Below are 20,070 nucleotides of genomic sequence, written 5' to 3' on the forward strand. Positions count from 1 at the left end.
TTGTTCCCCTGTGACATTTGGGAATTCTCTCAGTAGCGCGTCTACCAACGTGCGCTTGTACTCGCGCATCTTCCTATCACGCTCCAGTGCAGGAAGTAAGGTGGGCACATTGTCTTTGTAGCGTGGATCCAGCAGGGTGGCAACCCAGTAGTCCGCACACGTTAAAATGTGGGCAACTCTGCTGTCGTTGCGCAGGAACTGCAGCATGTAGTCGCTCATGTGTGCCAGGCTGCCCAGGGGTAAGGACAAGCTGTCCTCTGTGGGAGGCGTATCGTCATCGTCCTGCCTTTCCCCCCAGCCACGCACCAGTAATGGACCTGAGCTGCGTTGGGTGCCACCCCGCTGTGACCATGCTTCATCCTCATCCTCCTCCACCTCCTCCTCATCCTCGTCCTCCTCGTCCTCCAGTAGTGGGCCCTGGCTGGCCACATTTGTACCTGGCCTCTGCTGTTGCCAAAAACCTCCCTCTGAGTCACTTCGAAGAGACTGGCCTGAAAGTGCTAAAAATTACCCCTCTTCCTCCTCCTCCTCCTGGGCCACCTCCTCTTCCATCATCGCCCTAAGTGTTTTCTCAAGGAGACATAGAAGTGGTATTGTAACGCTGATAATGGCGTCATCGCCACTGGCCATGTTGGTGGAGTACTCGAAACAGCGCAACAGGGCACACAGGTCTTGCATGGAGGCCCAGTCATTGGTGGTGAAGTGGTGCTGTTCTGTAGTGCGACTGACCCGTGCGTGCTGCAGCTGAAACTCCACTATGGCCTGCTGCTGCTCGCACAGTCTGTCCAGCATGTGCAAGGTGGAGTTCCACCTGGTGGGCACGTCGCATATGAGGCGGTGAGCGGGAAGGCCGAAGTTACGCTGTAGCGCAGACAGGCGAGCAGCAGCAGGATGTGAACGCCGGAAGCGCGAACAGACGGCCCGCACTTTATGCAGCAGCTCTGACATGTCGGGGTAGTCGTGAATGAACTTCTGCACCACCAAATTCAGCACATGCGCCAAGCAAGGGATGTGCGTCAAACTGGCTAGTCCCAGAGCTGCAACGAGATTTCGCCCATTATCACACACCACCAGGCCGGGCTTGAGGCTCACCGGCAGCAACCACTCGTCGGTCTGTTGTTCTATACCCTGCCACAACTCCTGTGCGGTGTGGGGCCTGTCCCCCAAACATATGAGTTTCAGAATGGCCTGCTGACGTGTACCCCGGGCTGTGCTGAAGTTGGTGGTGAAGGTGTGTGGCTGACTAGATGAGCAGGTGGAAGAAGAGGAGGAGGAAGTCGAGTAGGAGGAGGTGGCAACAGGAGGCAAAGAATGTTGCCCTGTGATCCTTGGCGGCGGAAGGACGTGCGCCAAACAGTTCTCCGCCTGGGGCCCAGCTGCCACTACATTTACCCAGTGTGCAGTTAGGGAGATATAGCGTCCCTGGCCGTGCTTACTGGTCCACGTATCTGTGGTTAGGTGGACCTTGCCACAGATGGCGTTGCGCAGTGCACACTTGATTTTATCGGATATTTGGTTGTGCAGGGAAGGCACGGCTCTCTTGGAGAAGTAGTGCCGGCTGGGAACAACATACTGTGGGACAGTAAGCGACATGAGCTGTTTGAAGCTGTCTGTGTCCACCAGCCTAAATGACAGCATTTCATAGGCCAGTAGTTTAGAAATGCTGGCATTCAGGGCCAGGGATCGAGGGTGGCTAGGTGGGAATTTACGCTTTCTCTCAAATGTTTGTGAGATGGAGAGCTGAACGCTGCCGTGTGACATGGTTGAGATGCTTGGTGACGGAGGTGGTGGTGGTGTTGGTGGTACATCCCCTGTTTGCTGGGCGGCAGGTGCCAACGTTCCTCCAGAGGCGGAGGAAGAGGCCGAGGCGGCAGCAGCAGAAGAGGCCGAGGCGGCAGCAGCAGAAGAGGTAGCAGGGGGAGCCTGAGTGACTTCCTTGGTTTTAAGGTGTTTACTCCACTGCAGTTCATGCTTTGCATGCAGGTGCCTGGTCATGCAGGTTGTGCTCAGGTTCAGAACGTTAATGCCTCGCTTCAGGCTCTGATGGCATAGCGTGCAAACCACTCGGGTCTTGTCGTCAGCACATTGTTTGAAGAAGTGCCATGCCAGGGAACTCCTTGAAGCTGCCTTTGGGGTGCTCGGTCCCAGATGGCGGCGGTCAGTAGCAGGCGGAGTCTCTTGGCGGCGGGTGTTCTGCTTTTGCCCACTGCTCCCTCTTTTGCTACGCTGTTGGCTCGGTCTCACCACTGCCTCTTCCTCCGAACTGTGAAAGTCAGTGGCACGACCTTCATTCCATGTGGGGTCTAGGACCTCATCGTCCCCTGCATCGTCTTCCACCCAGTCTTGATCCCTGACCTCCTGTTCAGTCTGCACACTGCAAAAAGACGCAGCAGTTGGCACCTGTGTTTCGTCATCATCAGAGACATGCTGAGGTGGTATTCCCATGTCCTCATCATCAGGAAACATAAGTGGTTGTGCGTCAGTGCATTCTATGTCTTTCACCGCTGGGGAAGGGCTAGGTGGATGCCCTTGGGAAACCCTGCCAGCAGAGTCTTCAAACAGCATAAGAGACTGCTGCATAACTTGAGGCTGAGACAGTTTCCCTGGTATGCATGGGGGTGATGTGACAGACTGATGGGGTTGGTTTTCAGGTGCCATCTGTGCACTTTCTGCAGAAGACTGGGTGGGAGATAATGTGAACGTGCTGGATCCACTGTCGGCCACCCAATTGACTAATGCCTGTACCTGCTCAGGCCTTACCATCCTTAGAACGGCATTGGGCCCCACCATATATCGCTGTAAATTCTGGCGGCTACTGGGACCTGAGGTAGTTGGTACACTAGGACGTGTGGATGTGGCAGAACGGCCACGTCCTCTCCCAGCACCAGAGGGTCCACTAACACCACCACGACCATGTCCACGTCCGCGTCCCCTACTAGATGTTTTCCTCATTGTTATCGTTCACCACAACAACAAAAATATTATTTGGCCCAATGTATTGTATTCAAATTCAGCTGAATATAAATTTGAGGCCTAGTATTTAGGCGCTGGGTGACCGGTATGGATTTACTGACAGAATTAGACTTGGAAATGCACAGTAGCGTGTGTGTGAAGTTATTCTGAATGACCCTATGTGCACCTTGAATATTATATACCCTTTTAGGGATAGATTTCAAATAGCTCTGATATAGCAGAAACCACTAAATTATGAAATTGCTAAATTGGGAATTGTATTTCAACCCAGAACAAAAAATGTGCTTTGACGGACACTAAATAACTTGCCCAGCCAGAACAGTACAGCGGTAACGACAGATTTAGCAGGATATAAATTTGAGGCCTAGTATTTAGGCGCTGGGTGACCGGTATGGATTTACTGACAGAATTAGACTGGGATATGGCCAAAAAATAACCACACTATTGCTGGTTAAATGCACTTGGTGTGACAGCTTGACCAACCACACTACTGAGGGTTAAATGCACTTGGTGACGGGCGCAGCTTGCCCCTGATGTAGTATATGGCCAAAAAATGAACAGACTATTGCTGGTTAAATGGACTTGGTGTGACAGCTTGACCAACCACACTACTGAGGGTTAAATGCACTTGGTATCGGGCGCAGCTTGCCCCTGATGTAGTATATGGCCAAAAAATAAACAGACTATTGCTGGTTAAATGCACTTGGTGTGACAGCTTCACCCTGATGTAGGCTTTAGCCAAAAAACAACCACACCATTGAGGGTTAAATGCACTTGGTGACAGGCGCAGCTTGCCCCTGATGTAGTATATGGCCAAAAAATGAACAGACTATTGCTGGTTAAATGCACTTGGTGTGACAGCTTCACCCTGATGTAGGCTTTAGCCAAAAAACAACCACACCACACAACCACATGAGGGTTAAATGCACTTGGTCGCAGCTTGTGCTGGCGCACCACAAGACACAAAATGGCCGCCGATCACCCCAGAAAAAAAACTGACAAACGGTCTGGGCAGCCTAAAAACAGTGAGCAATTGAATTTCAGCAGCTCAATGATGCACAGCTGCAGATCGATCGATTAATCAAGTCCTTTGGAGGAGTTAATCTGCCTAATCTCGCCCTACTGTCGCAGCCGCAACCTCTCCCTACGCTAATCAGAGCAGAGTGACGGGCGGCGCTATGTGACTCCAGCTTAAATAGAGGCTGGGTCACATGGTGCTCTGGCCAATCACAGCCATGCCAATAGTAGGCATGGCTGTGACGGCCTCTTGGGGCAAGTAGTATGACGCTTGTTGATTGGCTGCTTTGCAGCCTTTCAAAAAGCGCCAAGAAAGCGTCACAAAAGCGCCAAGAAAGCAACGAACACCGAACCCGAACCCGGACCCGGACTTTTACGAAAATGTCCGGGTTCGGGTCCGTGTCACGGACACCCCAAAATTCGGTACGAACCCGAACTATACAGTTCGAGTTCGCTCATCCCTAGTCCTATTCTTATCCGCATTACGGACAAGAATAGGCATTTCTAACATAGGGCGGGACATGCAGAAGGGGCAAGCATGGAATGCACATAACCAGTATCTTTGTTTTGCGGATCCGCGATTTGCGGAACAGAAAATGGCTGTGTGCATGCGGCTTTAAGCTGTGGATTTTCTGCATAATAATCTTCGCTGAAAAAACAGGCATAATATGCATCATGTGTCTACGCTATTAGGCTATGTAAATGTAAGAACTCTAGATATTGTCCCTGAACACCAGGTAAGTATGTTTCAAGGGCTCATGCACAAAACCGTGCACAAGACCTAAGGGCTCAAGACCGTTGCCTGTTTTACGGTCTACTGTGTGTATTCCGCGGAACGAAACGTCCGGCCCATAATAGAATTGTCCCATCCTTGTCCATAATGCGGACAAGAATGGGACACGTTCTATATTTTTGCGAATGTCATGCAGCGGACATAAGGAGATGAACAGCAAACACTGTGCTGTCCGCATCTTTTGTGGTCCCTTTGAAGTGAATGGGTCCGCATCCGAGCCGCAAAAAATGCAGATCTGATGCGGACAAAAAATATGTTTGTGTGCATGAGGCCTTACCCAAATGGATCTTGAAGCGAGTTCCAGAGCTAAAACTTACCTTAAGGCTCATGCACACGAACAGGTGCTGGCCGGGCCCTTATTGCGGCCTGCAAACAGCGGGTCCACAATATACAGGCACCGGACGTTTGTGCACTGCATCACAGATGCGGACCCATTCACTTGAATGCATCTGCAATCCGGAAGAACTTGTTCTATATTTTTGCGGTGCGGACGGATCATGGGCCCATTCAAGTTGAATGGATCTGCATCCGTCTGCGCCAGCCACATGGATGATGCCCGTGCATTGGGGGGGCGGCACACGCTGTGTGCACGAGCCCTTATTCTATGACAACTTCCATAGCCTGAAAAGTAATAGCAGTTGTCAAAGATCTTGGAGCCAAAAGCAAATGAAAGTTGCATACAGCAACACCGCAATGACTCAGCGCCGCCTTCACAACTTAATGCAGATTTTATTATACTCAGAGACAGAATGCATTAAAAGCTACAAAACAATATCCTACCAAAAAGGCGCTGATACAGGCTTATCTGCCTCCACATCAGCAGCAGCCACAGTAGAAAGGAGAGCACATACTTGTCCTGTGCTTTTAACACAATGGGGGTCATTTACTAAGATCCCTACACCAGTTTTTGGCATAAAAAAAGTCAAAAGACCCATTTTGCTATTATTTTAAATGCCTGTCCAACTTTATTTTACCACACAAGCATTTTTACACTCTCCTCGCCCATTGGAAGTAGCGAGAGAGTGGCGGGGGCTGGGACTTTGGGACTGGAAATAGGTGCAAAAGAGAAGTGGACACTACTCACGTCAGGGACTGAAGTAGTCTTTACTCCAGGAGCACGGACATCTGGTGGTGAAACCAATTTATGATGAGGCCTATACCCCCTCATAAATTAGGTGCTTCCTCTGGCAGCGCAGGTGCTTGCTATCAAAGACTGGCGTAAAAAGCTGGTCTTTAATAAGTGACCCCCCCCCCCCCCCCCTCCGATCTGTGAGCACCAGTTGGACAGTGTCAGACCGTGTAGGGACACTCTCCAGTGACAAGTAATGCTCAGCTGTTAATTTAATCTAACATTTCCAGGTGTAATAACAGAGGAATAGTACACATATTCTATAACCAGAGCCGACACGTCCTCTTTTAGGACTTTTCCTGTCACTTCTATGGCATAGCAAATTGCAGAATTGTCATAACAGCTCTGATTTATTATACAGAACCAGTGCCATATAAAAATCCCTCATTTTGGGCAAGGTTTAGCTGTCACTTCCTTTTCATCAGTGCAGTGTAGCTATATATTTTTAATGAGACTATGATGCAGCTTGAAATCAATCCCGTCTCATCAAAAGCTCTGCCACTATCTCTATGCTGTACACTGCAGCTCTGCCTCTATCTCTATGCTGTACACTGCAGCTCTGCCTCTATCTCTATGCTGTACACTGCAGCTCTGCCTCTCCCTATGCACTCAGCTCTGCTTGTTCAGATTGCCTGCTCTGTGCACAAAGTCAACTGGAGCCCTGCAGAAGGTCATAACGTTCGAAGCTGATTTCCATTTTAGTAAGGGTTATTTAAAACTACCACAAAACAACCACATGAAAATATCCTGAGGCAAAAAAGCTTCAAGAAGCAGGAGCCTGGAGCTGCACTATAAAGATAAAGGTAAAAAAGTAACACAATCACGTGCAGCTACTTTTCGCAAACTGCAAATTTAAAGGGAACCTGTCACCTGGATTTTGTGTATAGAGCTGAGGACATGGGGTGCTAGATGGCCGCTAGCCCATCCGCAATACCCAGTCCCCATAGCTCTGTGTGCTTTTATTGTGTAAAAAAAAAAGGATTTGATACATATGCAAATTAACCAGAGATGAGTCCTGTCCCAGACTCATCTCTAGTACAGGACACATCTCAGGGACAGGACACATCTCAGGTTAATTTGCATATGTATCAAATCGTTTTTTTAATCCAATAAAAGCACACAGAGCTATGGGGACTGGGTATTGCGGATGTGCTAGCGGCCATCTAGCACCCCATGACCTCAGCTCTGTACACAAAATCCAGGTGACAGGTTCCCTTTAAAGCAGATGTCATACGCTGGGGTAGAGCACAATGCTGCAAGAAGGGATAAAATATCAGTGGATTAATTATTACAATATTATGAAAAATAAACAGGAGAAGCGATAAATCTGGCATAGGATCTGCAATTATAGGAAAGCTTGGCTGCTTTCTTTTTTGCATGTGGTCTTGCAGCTCAACTCTACATTACCAGACACAACCATACGCAGGCGAGTTGCTGATTCTGGAGAAAGAGCCATGTTTTTATAAGGGCTATTTTAGACAATCGCATGAATGAGTCTGCAGCCGTTCTGCAATTTTACGGAACGGGTGCAGACGTTCTGCAATTTTACGGAACGGGTGCAGACCCATTCATTTCAATGGGGCTGCAAAAGATGCGGACAAGACATCCTATGCTGTCCACATCCTTTGCTCCATTCTGCGACCCCGCAAAAATATAGAGCATGTCCTATTCTTTGCCTCAATTGCGTACAACAATAGGCATTTTCTATTATAGTGCTGGCCATGTGCGGTATGCAAAATGCGGAACGCACACGGGCCAGTATTTGTAATTTGCGGACTGCAAAACACTACGGCCGTCTAAATAAGCCCTAACCCTGACACCTTAAAGGGGTCGGTCACTTTCTGGCTACTGTTGATCAATGAGTTTGTAGGATAACTATATGGATATGCTAATATAGTCTTTGGTGATATTCAGTGTGTTATTATGCAGACATATCTGTAAGGAATAAATCAAGGCAACTGGACTTACTGTAGATTTCTTGAAAACGTTTCACTCGTTCTTCCTATGAGATTTCTCAATTCTGAGCGACTGTACAAGAATTCTCTGGGAATAAATATGTAACTGAATCAACATCTGGTAATTATACCCAGCATGGGGTCAGAGGTCATTATACCCAGCATGGGGTCAGAGGTCATTATACTCAGTATAATTACCAGATGTTGATTCAGTTACATATTTATTCCCAGAGAATTCTTGTACAGTCGCTCAGAATTGAGAAATCTCGTAGGAAGAACGAGTGAAACGTTTTCAAGAAATCTACAGTACGTCCAGTTGCCTTGATTTATTCCTTACAGATATACCATGACCTGGATAAATGAGAACCTTCACAGACCTATTATGCAGACAGTACAGAAGATTTGCCCAAGAAGGGGACATGGCTTATGAAATATCGCAAACAGTACAGAATATCAACAAAGGCTATATTTGTCACGGACGTTCCCGAAACAAGTGGCAGGAGATCGGTGAGACTGGCAACACGTGGCTTGATCTGACATGTTTTCCATTTGGATCAAATGACGTCTGTGTTATTTCTGGTGCTTGCCAGACCTTCTTTCCCCAGGTGTGGCTATTGGGGTCATTTAACCTTCTCTAGTTATAGTTGCTTCTCCCACAATGCTGTGTGGTTTATAGCTTCTGTTTGGACCTTTGGATAAATTGTGGTTGGATCTCGGCTGAGTTCCTGGTGCTTCCATTGTTCCTTTGAAGTTAAAGGGAACCTGTCACCTCCCAAAACCATCCCAAGCCGCCAGCAGTACCTGCGTGTAGCCAGCAGCGTGTTTCTGATGATGCCTTTCTTCCTAAAGGCAAATGCAGCAAAAGTACTGAAAACGTTGTTTTATTTCCTGCCCGGCGCGCTTCTCCACACATGCTTGAAGTAACAGAGGCAGCGGCCTCCTTGTTATAAGTCACGGTAACCGCGCTCCTTCCCTGCCCCTTCGCTGTGACTGACAGCGCTTATGCAGAGAGTTAGGCTGCCTTTGCCAAATAGCCGGCTGTCAGTCACAGCGAAGGGGCAGGGAACCGTGACTTTAAGCATGTGTGGAGAAGCGCGCCGGTAGGGGATAAAACAACGTTTTCAGTACTTTTGCTGCATCTGCCTTTAGGAAGAAAGGCATCATCAGAAACACGCTGCTGGCTACATGCAGGTAGTGCTGGCGGCTTGGGATGGTTTTGGGAGGTGACAGGTTCCCTTTAACTTTAAAGGAACAATGGAAGCACCAGGAACTCAGCCGAGATCCAACCACAATTAATCCAAAGGTCCAAACAGAAGCTATAAACCACACAGCATTGTGGCGGCTTGGGATGGTTTTGGGAGGTGACAGGTTCCCTTTAAGTCTTGTTATTTGTATTTGGCCTGAAGAATACTCCTGCCATTAGTACCAGGGTCCTATAGGGCTAGATAGGACTCTAGTCTAGGTATTCCTGCTTATGAACTCACCTACCTTTGGGGTCTGTTCATACTGGAAGTCAGTCAGCATTTTGGTTAGGGTTTTCACTAGGAGGTGTCCATTTTCCTTCCCTAGTTCTCAGGCATGATTCCCTGTGTTCCCCCTTCCCTCGGTGTGGTGTTTCCCTCCTACACAGAAGCATGACAATATTATTATGCCATATAGTCATCTTACATATACACTGGTAAACAGTAGCCAGAAAGTGGCCAACCCCTAACCCTTAGGCCTCTTTCACATGGGCGTTACGGATTAGCTCAGAATGCGTTGCGTGTGCATTACGGGAAAACCACGCGAGTAGGCACAGAATGTCTGAAAAAAATGAATGTGGTACCCAGACCCGAACCCGGACTTCTTCACTAGGTGTTCTATTCATTTTATTATTTTCCCTTATAGCATGGTTATAAGGGAAAATAATAGCATTCTTAATACAGAATGCATAGTAAAATGTGGATTGAGGGGTTAAAAAAAATTAAAAATTAACTCACCTGTTCCAATTGATCGCGCAGCCGGCATGCCTTCTTTCTTCTTCTTTCAGGAAGAGGAAAAGGACCTTTGATGACGTAATAGAAATCTTCTATCTTCATTCAGCAGGACCTGCGCTGATGTCACTGAGCTCACCACGTAGTGAGAACAATTACGTCATCAAAGGTCCTTTTGCAGGTCCTGAAAGAAGAAAGAAGACGATGCCAGCTGCACGAACAAGAGGATGAGCTGAGTTAATTTTTTATAACCCCTCAAGCAACATTTTACTAAGCATTTTGTATTCAGAATGCTATTATTTTCCCTTATAACCATGTTATAAGGGAAAATAATAAAATGAATAGAACACCGATCCCAAACCCGAACTTCAGTGAAAAAGTCTGGGTTCAGGTCTGGGTACCACATTCAGTTTTCCATTGCGTGCAAAACGCATTGCACTCGCGCGGAAAAAACTTAACATCGGAACGCAATCGCAGTCAAAACTGACTGCAATTGCTCGCCTACTCGCGCGGGTTTCCGGGATGCACGTGTGAAAGAGGCCTTAGGCCTCTTTGAAACTAGCGTGGCGGATTAGGTCCAGATGTGTTCAGTGAAACTCGCACCATTTTGCAAGCAAGTTCAGTCAGTTTTGTCTGTGATTGCGTTCAGTTATTCAGTTTTTTCCACGCGGGTGCAATGCGTTTTGATGTGTTTTTCACGCGGGTGATAAAAAACTGAAAGTCTACAAACATCTCCTAGCAACCATCAGTAAAAAACACATCACACCCGCACTTGCTTCCAGATCACAATGCGTTTTCACTGAAGTCCCATTCACTTCTATGGGGCCAGGGCTGCGCCCAAAACGCAGAATATAGAGCATGCTGCGTTTTTCACACAACGCAGAACTAATGCGTGAAAAAAACCTCATGTATACAGACCCATTGAAATGAATGGGTCAAGGTTTAGTGCGGGTGCTATGTGTTCATGTCACCCATTGCGGAAAACTCGCTCGTGTGAAAGGGGCCTTAGACTCCCAGCACTGTACATGTACGGCGCTGGGAGGGTCTTTGAATATGGCGTCTACTCGCAAGCGCAGCTGGCACCATCGCTGACAGGTCTCGGATGTTTCAAACAGCAGAGGCCTACGGCTAAGGCTACTTTCACACGAGCGTTTGGTTATCTGCAACCAACAATAATGCCGATTGATGGCATTTAACCCTCTAAATAGGGAAAAACCCAGAAGTGTATGCTTCCAGGTGAGGACCGGCTCCCTTGTGCAGCGGAAGAGGAAGCCTGTCCTTTGTTCTAATACGCTGAATCTCTCTGAAAAACTGCAGTTCCTATGGAGGCCTGCAGGTGGCGGGCCAACATAGGATAACTGCAAATTGAGCTTTTACTGTAGTTAGATGAAACTAGAGTATAAGCTAAAATAAATGTAACTACTGACAAATGTAGCCTTCTAGAGGGTCTTAAAAAAAAAAAAAAAAAAATTTAAAATATATAAAAATGTTAATCACCTCTCCCCATTCCCTAGATTTAAAAAAATAGATACATAACAAAAAAAATAATAATCATGGCAATCGCCGTGTCTGAAAATGCTCATACTATTAAAATATAAACATATTTATTCCATACAGTGAATGGCATAACAGAAAAAGTTAAAATGGCCGATTCGCCATTTTTTCATCGCTTTAATTACCCCAAAAAATTTAATTAAATATTATCAAAAAGTTACACACACTCCAAAAATCAATAAAAACTTCAGATCGTCCTGCAAAAAATGAGCCCCCACAGAGCTTGGTTAACATACAGTAACTTTAAAAATGTGATGGGGTCAGAATATTATTTTTTTCAAAGTTTATAATTTTTTGTTGTTGTATAAAAACACATCAAACCCTATACATATGTGATATTGTTATAATCGTACTTACCCAGATTATAAAGGGCACTAATCAGTTTTGCCACATAGAGAACACCGTAGGGAGAAAACCCGTAAAACTGTTGTAGAATTGCAGTTTTTTTTCTAATTCCACCTGCTTCCCACTACATTATATGCCCCATATTAAATGGTGGCAATAGAAAGTACAACTTGCCCTGTAAAAAAAAAACAAGCCCTCATACAGCTATATGGATGGAAAAGTGGGAAGGAAAATGAAACCATAAAAACTAAAAAAAACTCCAGTATCCAAGGGGTGAAAGCCTCAACCCCCTTTAATAGTGTGTGCCAGCTATAGAACTCCCATCATTGTCTCCGCCACAGTTGATTGCTACATTGTTGCACACATCTTTAATCATAAAAGTAGTCATATTTTTATATATATATATATATATATATATATATATATAGAGAAAGTCCAATGGGAGCACCAACCTGAGAATGGGTGCAAAGTCCAAAAAGGGGGTGACGGCAATCCCCAATAGTATAAAAGAGAAAAAAGAGGACTGCACTCCAAATTGTGATGAAAATCCAAGCTGTTTTATTCACCCATAGTATGGCAAATCTTGCGACGTTTCAGCTCATACAAGCGTTCCTCGAGGAACACACGCATTAAATTAGCAATATGGTCGCATAAAAAGGATGGAGTTGTTAGGCCCAAGTTGAGTGAGTTCACCATGGGGTCTCTCAACCTATTCCATAAGAGCAACTTTGTACCAATTATCAATGAACCGGCAGTGGATGCCTATATCGCTGCGGTCAGACGGGGTATCTCTGAACTCAGGTCATCCTCACAAGGTGACGTGGACTTCAGACATCCCAATCTGACCACCACTGAGGCTGAGGCTCTTAGGTCCCTCAGATCCGATCCCACTCTCACTTTGAAGCCTGCCGATAAGGGGGGTGCGATCGTATTGATGGACACTGAGAAGTATGTAGGTGAGATCATGCGACAGTTGGGAGACTCGCATGTATACAGGGTCCTCGACTCGGATCCCAAATTTATGGTCATTGACATTATAGGTAGATGCCTGAGGGAAGCCTTGGCTGCAGGCATTATCGATGGGGGTCTTTGTGACTATATTGAGGTAGCGCATCCGGTCACTCCGGTGATCTATGTGCTGCCCAAGATTCACAAGACCCTCATTGATCCCCCGGGACGCCCGATTGTCTCGGGGAGTGATTCTATTTTCAGTGGCATTGCCATTTTTCTGGACAAAGTCCTACGAGATTTTTCGACTGGTGGGTCTTCCTACATACAAGACACATCAGATTTTCTCGTTAAGCTTCATGACATTGATTTGACACAGGTGCCCTCAGTATTACTGGCATCGTTCGATGTCACGTCTTTATACACCTCGATAGTGCACGAGAGGGGCATCCAGGCAGTTGAAAAAATGCTAAGGACATCTACATATACCCCACAGGCCTGTGAATTCATTGTGGATTTGCTCAAGATTGTATTGCAGTATAATTATTTCTTGTTTAGAGATACATTTTATTTGCAACAGCGTGGTGTGGCAATGGGGTCCCACGTGGCCCCCACCTACGCGAATATTTTTATGCGGTGCTATGAGGAGGATGTCGTCTATCTATCCCACCACTTCAGACATGTGCTGAGGTGGTGACGATACATTGACGACATCTTCCTCATATGGACAGGTTCTGAGGCGGAATTGGTCGATTTTCATGGCTTTCTTAACAGCCATGATCTGGATCTGCAATTTACCCTTATTCACTCCATGACTGAGATCCAGTTTTTAGACACCAAAGTGGTGCTTAAGGAAGGAGTGTTACATACCGAATTGTACACGAAACCCACTGATGTAAATACATTGCTTTGTTTTAATAGTTCCCATCCGAGGAAAATGATACAATCATTGCCCTTCTCCCAGTTCCTCAGGGCCAAGCGTATAGTGTCTGATGAGACCAAATTAGAAGAGACCTTGGGCTCTATGGCCCTGCAATTTCAGGATAGGGGTTATCCCAAGCGGTTGCTAAAGGAGCATATTAACAGAGTGCACAATTTGGAAAGGGCTGACCTATTAACACCACGAAAAGCTATCCGCAAGGCGGCCAGGATTCCATTTATCTCTGTGTATGGTGATCATAGTCCTTCTGTTAATAGGATCCTGAAAAAACATTGGGGCCTATTAGGCACTTGTTTTAGTGACATCTCTGAATTCCAACATCCACCTCTTCTCTCCTACCGTAGATCCAGGAATCTGAAGGATCAGTTAGTGAAGGCGGATATTGGCTCGAAGGGATCCTTGAAACAGACCACGTTGGCGCAATTGGGTTTGGGTTGCTATCCCTGCCTCAATTGCGTCAACTGCAAGTATATTCGTAAGGGGAAGAGTTTTATACATCCTGGGACTGGTGAATCTTTTCAAATTTCATTTCACCTAATCTGTGACTCCAGCTACGTTGTCTATATACTATCGTGTCCATGCAATTTATTATATGTAGGGGAGACGACAACAGAGCTTTAGACTCGCCTTAATAACCATCACTTGAGCATTAGAAAAAAAAGGATAGACTTACCGGTATCCAAACATTTCACGGAAGCCAAACATAGGGAAGGCGACCTGAGATGCTGGATAGTGGATCATATTCCCCAACCCAGGCGAGGTGGGGATAGATCTAGGATCTTGAGATATAGAGAGCTTAGCTGGATTCACAGGTTGGGCAGCCTGAAACCCTATGGCTTAAATGTAGATTACAATTTTGGGGATGTTCTGTAGGGTGGTTTGCCGCTTATGTCAGGTCGAGTGTCATTAGGCCCCTCATGTATACACTAAGAGAGTTAAATAACTCAAAAAAATATATTTTTCTTGCTTTAGTAATTGATTCTTTTTTTTCTCCACACAGATCATCCACACTTTACTATTGGAGGATTGGCAGATGCGGTCGGGGTGATCGCAGCATACCACATAGGAGAGGGCTATGTTGGACGTTTTTTGTCCTTTATGGTTATTTTTTTATTATTCTTCAAATGCCTGTATTACATTTTTTTGAATTGCCGCATATTTACTTTAGCACCATGGGAAGCCTGAGCGACAAGACACCTAGCTGCTGTCCGCACTCTGTGACATCCGTATGCCCAGAAGAGGAGATCCCTCTTGGGTATGAGGGCACTCAGTAACCATAGTGTTGTTCTTGCAGGGACTGCGGATACCGATGGGAGACATACTGGTTTCCAGATTGTCCCTTTCTTTCTGAGTTGCCCATACCCTTCAATAAGTGGTTGGGATGTGATACACTGAGTGTGTTGACGTAGCGGTCTGTTTCCATCAAGCAAGATGGCGCTGGTAATAGACTCTGCTCACTGAGCATGCGCATGGGGTAAGACTCAGGAAGATGACGCTGCGGCCCGACCTGATGACATCGGAAGTCTCCGGCCTGCATATCCCAGACTGGTGCTGCGCTACGTCTGCGCACTGAATGGCAAGCAACGCCGAACAGCGGCATGACAGGCTCTACCTCGCCTCTCTGGTATGCTTTTCTGATCGCCCGCCCTCTCTGCTATTCTCTCCTGCTAAACACACTACACTATAGTGCACTGATCGGTTAGATCGATTTTGTAATTGACTGATATGGTTATGTGGCCATAGGCACACTGTCTATACACATGTATGTCACATGTATTTTTCACATGTACGTTTCATTGCATTTATATTTTGTTTATTTTCCTTTTCTTGATGTACACACTGTTTTTATTGGATGATCAAGATTTGTAACACACCCACTGCTTGAAAAAGGTTCTAGTGCAGAGCCGAAACGTTGCACCACCTGGGTGAATAAAGGTTCACTTGTACTTTTCTCTGGAGTGCCGCCCATTTTTCTGGACTAATATTATATATATATATATATATATATATATATATATATATATATATATATAGAGAGAGAGATAGAGAGAGAGAGAGAGAGAGAGAGAAAAGAAAAAAGGCAGCACTCCAATTTGTGATGAAAAATGTGGACGGTTTATTCACCCATCTAGCAGCAACGTTTCAGCTCTCTCTTTGGAGCCTTTGTCCAGCTGAATAACATGTGCATATCCGCATACATAATTAGTGCAAGTAATTAACAAAGTTCCAAATTAATCTAGAACAATAAAGTGCAAGTGCATAAATAATATAGCCATGTAGAGAGTATAATTCATCTATCTTCATAATTCAAACCCACATAGCTGTGAACATGATCATATAAATTCCATAACGTGATCGATAGAGCTGAAACGTTGCTGCTAGATGGGTGAAAAAACCATCCACATTTTTCATCACAAATTGGAGTGCTGCCTTTTTTCTTTGCTCTATACACTTGGGATCTTGGTCTCAGGTCCCTAGGAGGATTTGCACCCGCACTTATTGTGTGCTGCTTTATATATATATATATATATATATATATATATACACACATATATAAACACACACATACACACACTACATTTCGAGTTTAGATTTTGCCAAGACAAAAAGTGACAGTTGTCTGTGGGGGCCTCCACTTGCCGCACCAACAGTTCTGTTCCTTGTGTCTCATGCTTTATTGCCTTGAGGACCAGTCAAACACCTTCTTTCAAGCAAGCAACTTTTAGTACACTTAAAGGGAACCTGTCACCAGTTTTATGGTGTCCTAACTAAGGGGAACATAAATAAGTGACTGATTCGCTTAGCAAAACGCTGGGTCACTTTCTTTAATTGACCCAGTCAATCTGCCAACATCTTGTATTGAAAAGCTCCAGCTGATAATGATGAGTCATGAATATTCATGAGCTCCTGACTCTCCCCACCCACCTGCTGCTGATTGACAGTTATTTTCCATAGGAATCAGTAGCAGGTAGGCAGGGGAGTGGCTATAGCTCTGAATTAAATATACGCTGGACTCGATGACATCACGCTGGAGTAGAATCAGCTCATTAGCATGTGGCATCTTTGTGTGTATATTATGAGGTAACCATCGGTCACACCAGTAAGTGAATACGTCTAAGGCACTTTTTAGTAGTTAATGATTGTATATAATTAGTTAGATTATAATCAAATATCCACATGACAGGTTCCCTTTAACTAGGGATGAGCGAACTTCAGTTTTTGAAGTATATGGTGAATTGCATTATGGATTCTGTTACCATGGAACATAAAGCAATTCAATGACGGATTGCCTTTAGAGGCATTCTGTCATAACAGAAGTCTATGGCCACCATTACGGATCTGTTTGGTTTCCCTTATGAAGACACTCCAGCTGTTCTGAAACCTCAACTCCCAGAATCCTCCTTTCATTTCTTTGGGAGTTGCAAGTACAGCTGAGTAAATGTGCATGCTGGGAGCTGTAGTTTGACTGGCAGCTGGAGTGATGGAGATTGCTGATGCCTGATTTATGTAGCGCAGTTTCAGGGAGGTCAGAACTGCTGACAGGCCTCTATTAGGTACAATCATCCATGTCCTAACTGCCTCTATTTCAAACAGTTAGATTCAGGCCATTGATATGGGTGTACATTTTGGCTGTTTTAAGGTAATGCTTGTTCCCTGTTATTTGAGCACCATATGTAGGAAATGAATTGACAAGGGGCTACCAAAAAGCTTGGTCTTTCCCTGCATTCATTGTCCCAATTAAAGGGGTTGTCCGGGTTCAGAGCTGAACCAGGACATACCCTTATTTTCACCCCGGCAGCCCCCCTGAGGCTAGTATCAGAGCATCTCATGCTCCTATGCGCTGGGCATGGGATCTTTTATCATAACACACTGCCGGGAGGAAACTTCCGCCCAGCAGTGTGTTCGGTGACGTCACCGGCTCTGATGGGCGAGCTTTTGCGCTGCCCTAGCCGTTTTACTGGCTAGGGCAGCGCTAAATCCCGCCCATCAGTGACGGTGACGTCACCAGGCTTCCTGGCAGTCCCATGGAGAGCCCGGGTACATCACTGGATCTCCAAAAAATGCCTTTGCCCTGCGCGATTTAGCACAGGGCAAAGGAGAGCATCAGAGCATGAACTGCTCCGATGCTCAAGTCAGGGGGGCTGCCGGGGTGAAAATGGAGGCGGTTCAGCTCTGGACCCGGACAACCCCTTTAACATACAGAAAAATGCTATTTACTACTAGCAGGTGGTAAGTCAATGCTTCAATCTGCCACTAGTCACTTGGCATGGCACATCATTTCCTTAGGAGCAAGGTAACTCAATTAACTCAAGGGCTCATGCACACAAACTTAATTTTTTCTCCAAGTCCGTTCCATTTTTTTTTTTTGCAACCTGTATACGGAACCATTCACTTCAATGGGGCCGCAAACAAATGGAAATGAGCCTGTGTACCTTTTGTGTTCGTATGGCCGTTGCGCAAAAAATAAATAAAAAAATGTTCTATTATTGTCCGCATTACGGACAAGGGCCAGCTGTTCCGTTCCGCAAAATGCGGATTGCACACGGCCGGTATTCATTTTGGACCGCAAAACAACAACAGTCGTGGGCATGAGCCCTGAAAGTGAAGGGAGATTTTCAATCTAGGCAGACATATAGTAAAGAATATACAACATTCCTACTGTAACAAAGCACAAGTAGAAGATGAGGCTTATCACGTCATCATGCCAGGCTGACACACACAAGAGGTAAGAGGTTTATGGAAGGCTTAACATGTAGCACCTAGAGCTTGAAGCAAGTTGCAGACAGCCCTGCCATCCATATTCCCCAGACAGAAAACTGTAAAGGGTAATTTAACTCATTAGATGTTGTGGATCTATAGTGGCTTTCATCATAGGTATTATACATCTTCTATTACCCGATCAGATCAGATGCACTGATCTGAGGGTATAGGTATAGCACAAGTCATTTGCTAAAGTGTCTGGCTTTAATCATAGATACTATACATCTTGCATTACCCATTCACATCAGATGCAAATATCTGAGCCTGTATGCTAAAACAAATTGAGAACATAAATCAAAGGGTTGACAAAAATCACACATTTATTGCAAGCAATGAGGAAGTTCAGGACTCAAGCGACCATCAATGAACCCTCATACCCACAATCATTGCATGGATGGTAATGCACTAAAATATTTGGATGTAATCAATGGAAATCCTAGGAGTCATTAGGAGAACTTCTTGGACATGTTTCAAAATTGTGACAATCTGGTGAAGCACTGATGAGGCAGCAAACATATTGTGGTTTTCAAAAAGGGATAGATAAGCTGTCACTAGGTTTCCATTCATGAAGGAGTTAATATAAAACGATATCCTGCATGGTCTATTACTGTAAATCGTTACATATCTGTATCCAACAGAATATGATCAATTGTAAATATTTATGAAATGTGCAACAACTCCATTCAGAAGATGAGATACAATGAACTTGTTGACAAGCTGCCATACAATACCGATATCCACAGTGCAACACTACAGGCAGAAGAAGGCTGCAAGCCCAGTACTTACACAAAGACCCCGAACAGCAATGCCCGGACCCCCAGCTCTTCCAGCAGTGCCCTCATCATCCACCGGCATCAGAGGCACTGGCAGCAGAACCCTGCACAGGCACAAGGCTCACCCAGGGGGTCTGCACAGAACTGGCAGAGTTGAAGTGAAGGATCCAGGATATATGTGACTGCAGAGCTGCTAGGAGCTCAACCTGCACAGGTCTCCTCTGATGTTTCCAGGTCTGATCAGGGAGCAGGAGGAGACAGCTGGGATATCCGGGGAGATGACTCCAGAGAGAGTTGTGAAGAGGAGGTCAGCTCTGAGAGATCCTACATCTTCTGAGACAGAGCTGCAGTGTGATCCAGACTGTGCCCCATCATCTGCAACCACCTATCACCACCAGGTCTGTGTGTGACTCTTCTACTACCCAGGTTGTTCCAGGCACACACATGCTAGGAATCCCCCACTGCACAGGATCACCTCAAGTATACCATGACTTCAGCAGAGCCTCCTCTGCACACAGCCACTGCCTCCCACAATGCTGAGAAGATGGCTTTGATGACTACAGTGAGGTTTCATTCCTAACTGTTGTGTGTCTTTAACAGCTACTTAAACACCCAGCTCAGATGAAAGGTACAGCAGATGTAAAGCAAGACATGCAGCATATATTCCTCCGATAATATTTTGCAGGCACAGATACCTTGCTGGGCAAATTAGGTTCAGATGGTCATAAAATGAGATGTGTTCTTGCATTTTGCTCTTTACATTTTTTTGTTGCAGGGTGAAGCTGCCAGTATCTCCTAGTATAAGATGGAACTCATTAAAATGGTATACCTTTTGCAAAAACAGTAAACTATTCTTTTCATGGGCTAAGGACATAGATATTAAAGCTAAAAATAACTGAGGGGGTGACT

The 20,070-nt window shown here is 45.6% G+C and overlaps 1 protein-coding gene across 1 annotated transcript in view; it reads right to left on the reverse strand.

Moving 5' to 3' along the window:
- The window catches only part of PLPP4 (phospholipid phosphatase 4), a 109,207-nt gene extending 89,606 nt beyond the window's left edge, over positions 1 to 19,601 (reverse strand). The window contains exon 1 of the mRNA XM_044299653.1: positions 19,175 to 19,601. Coding sequence (XP_044155588.1) covers positions 19,175 to 19,233 — 59 coding nt within the window. The 5' untranslated portion in view covers positions 19,234 to 19,601. The remainder of the gene's footprint in view (positions 1 to 19,174) is intronic.
- Between the last annotated feature and the right edge of the window lie 469 nt (positions 19,602 to 20,070).

This window comes from Bufo gargarizans, chromosome 6 (assembly GCF_014858855.1).
Source record: "Bufo gargarizans isolate SCDJY-AF-19 chromosome 6, ASM1485885v1, whole genome shotgun sequence".
Taxonomy (NCBI): Eukaryota; Metazoa; Chordata; class Amphibia; order Anura; family Bufonidae; genus Bufo; species Bufo gargarizans.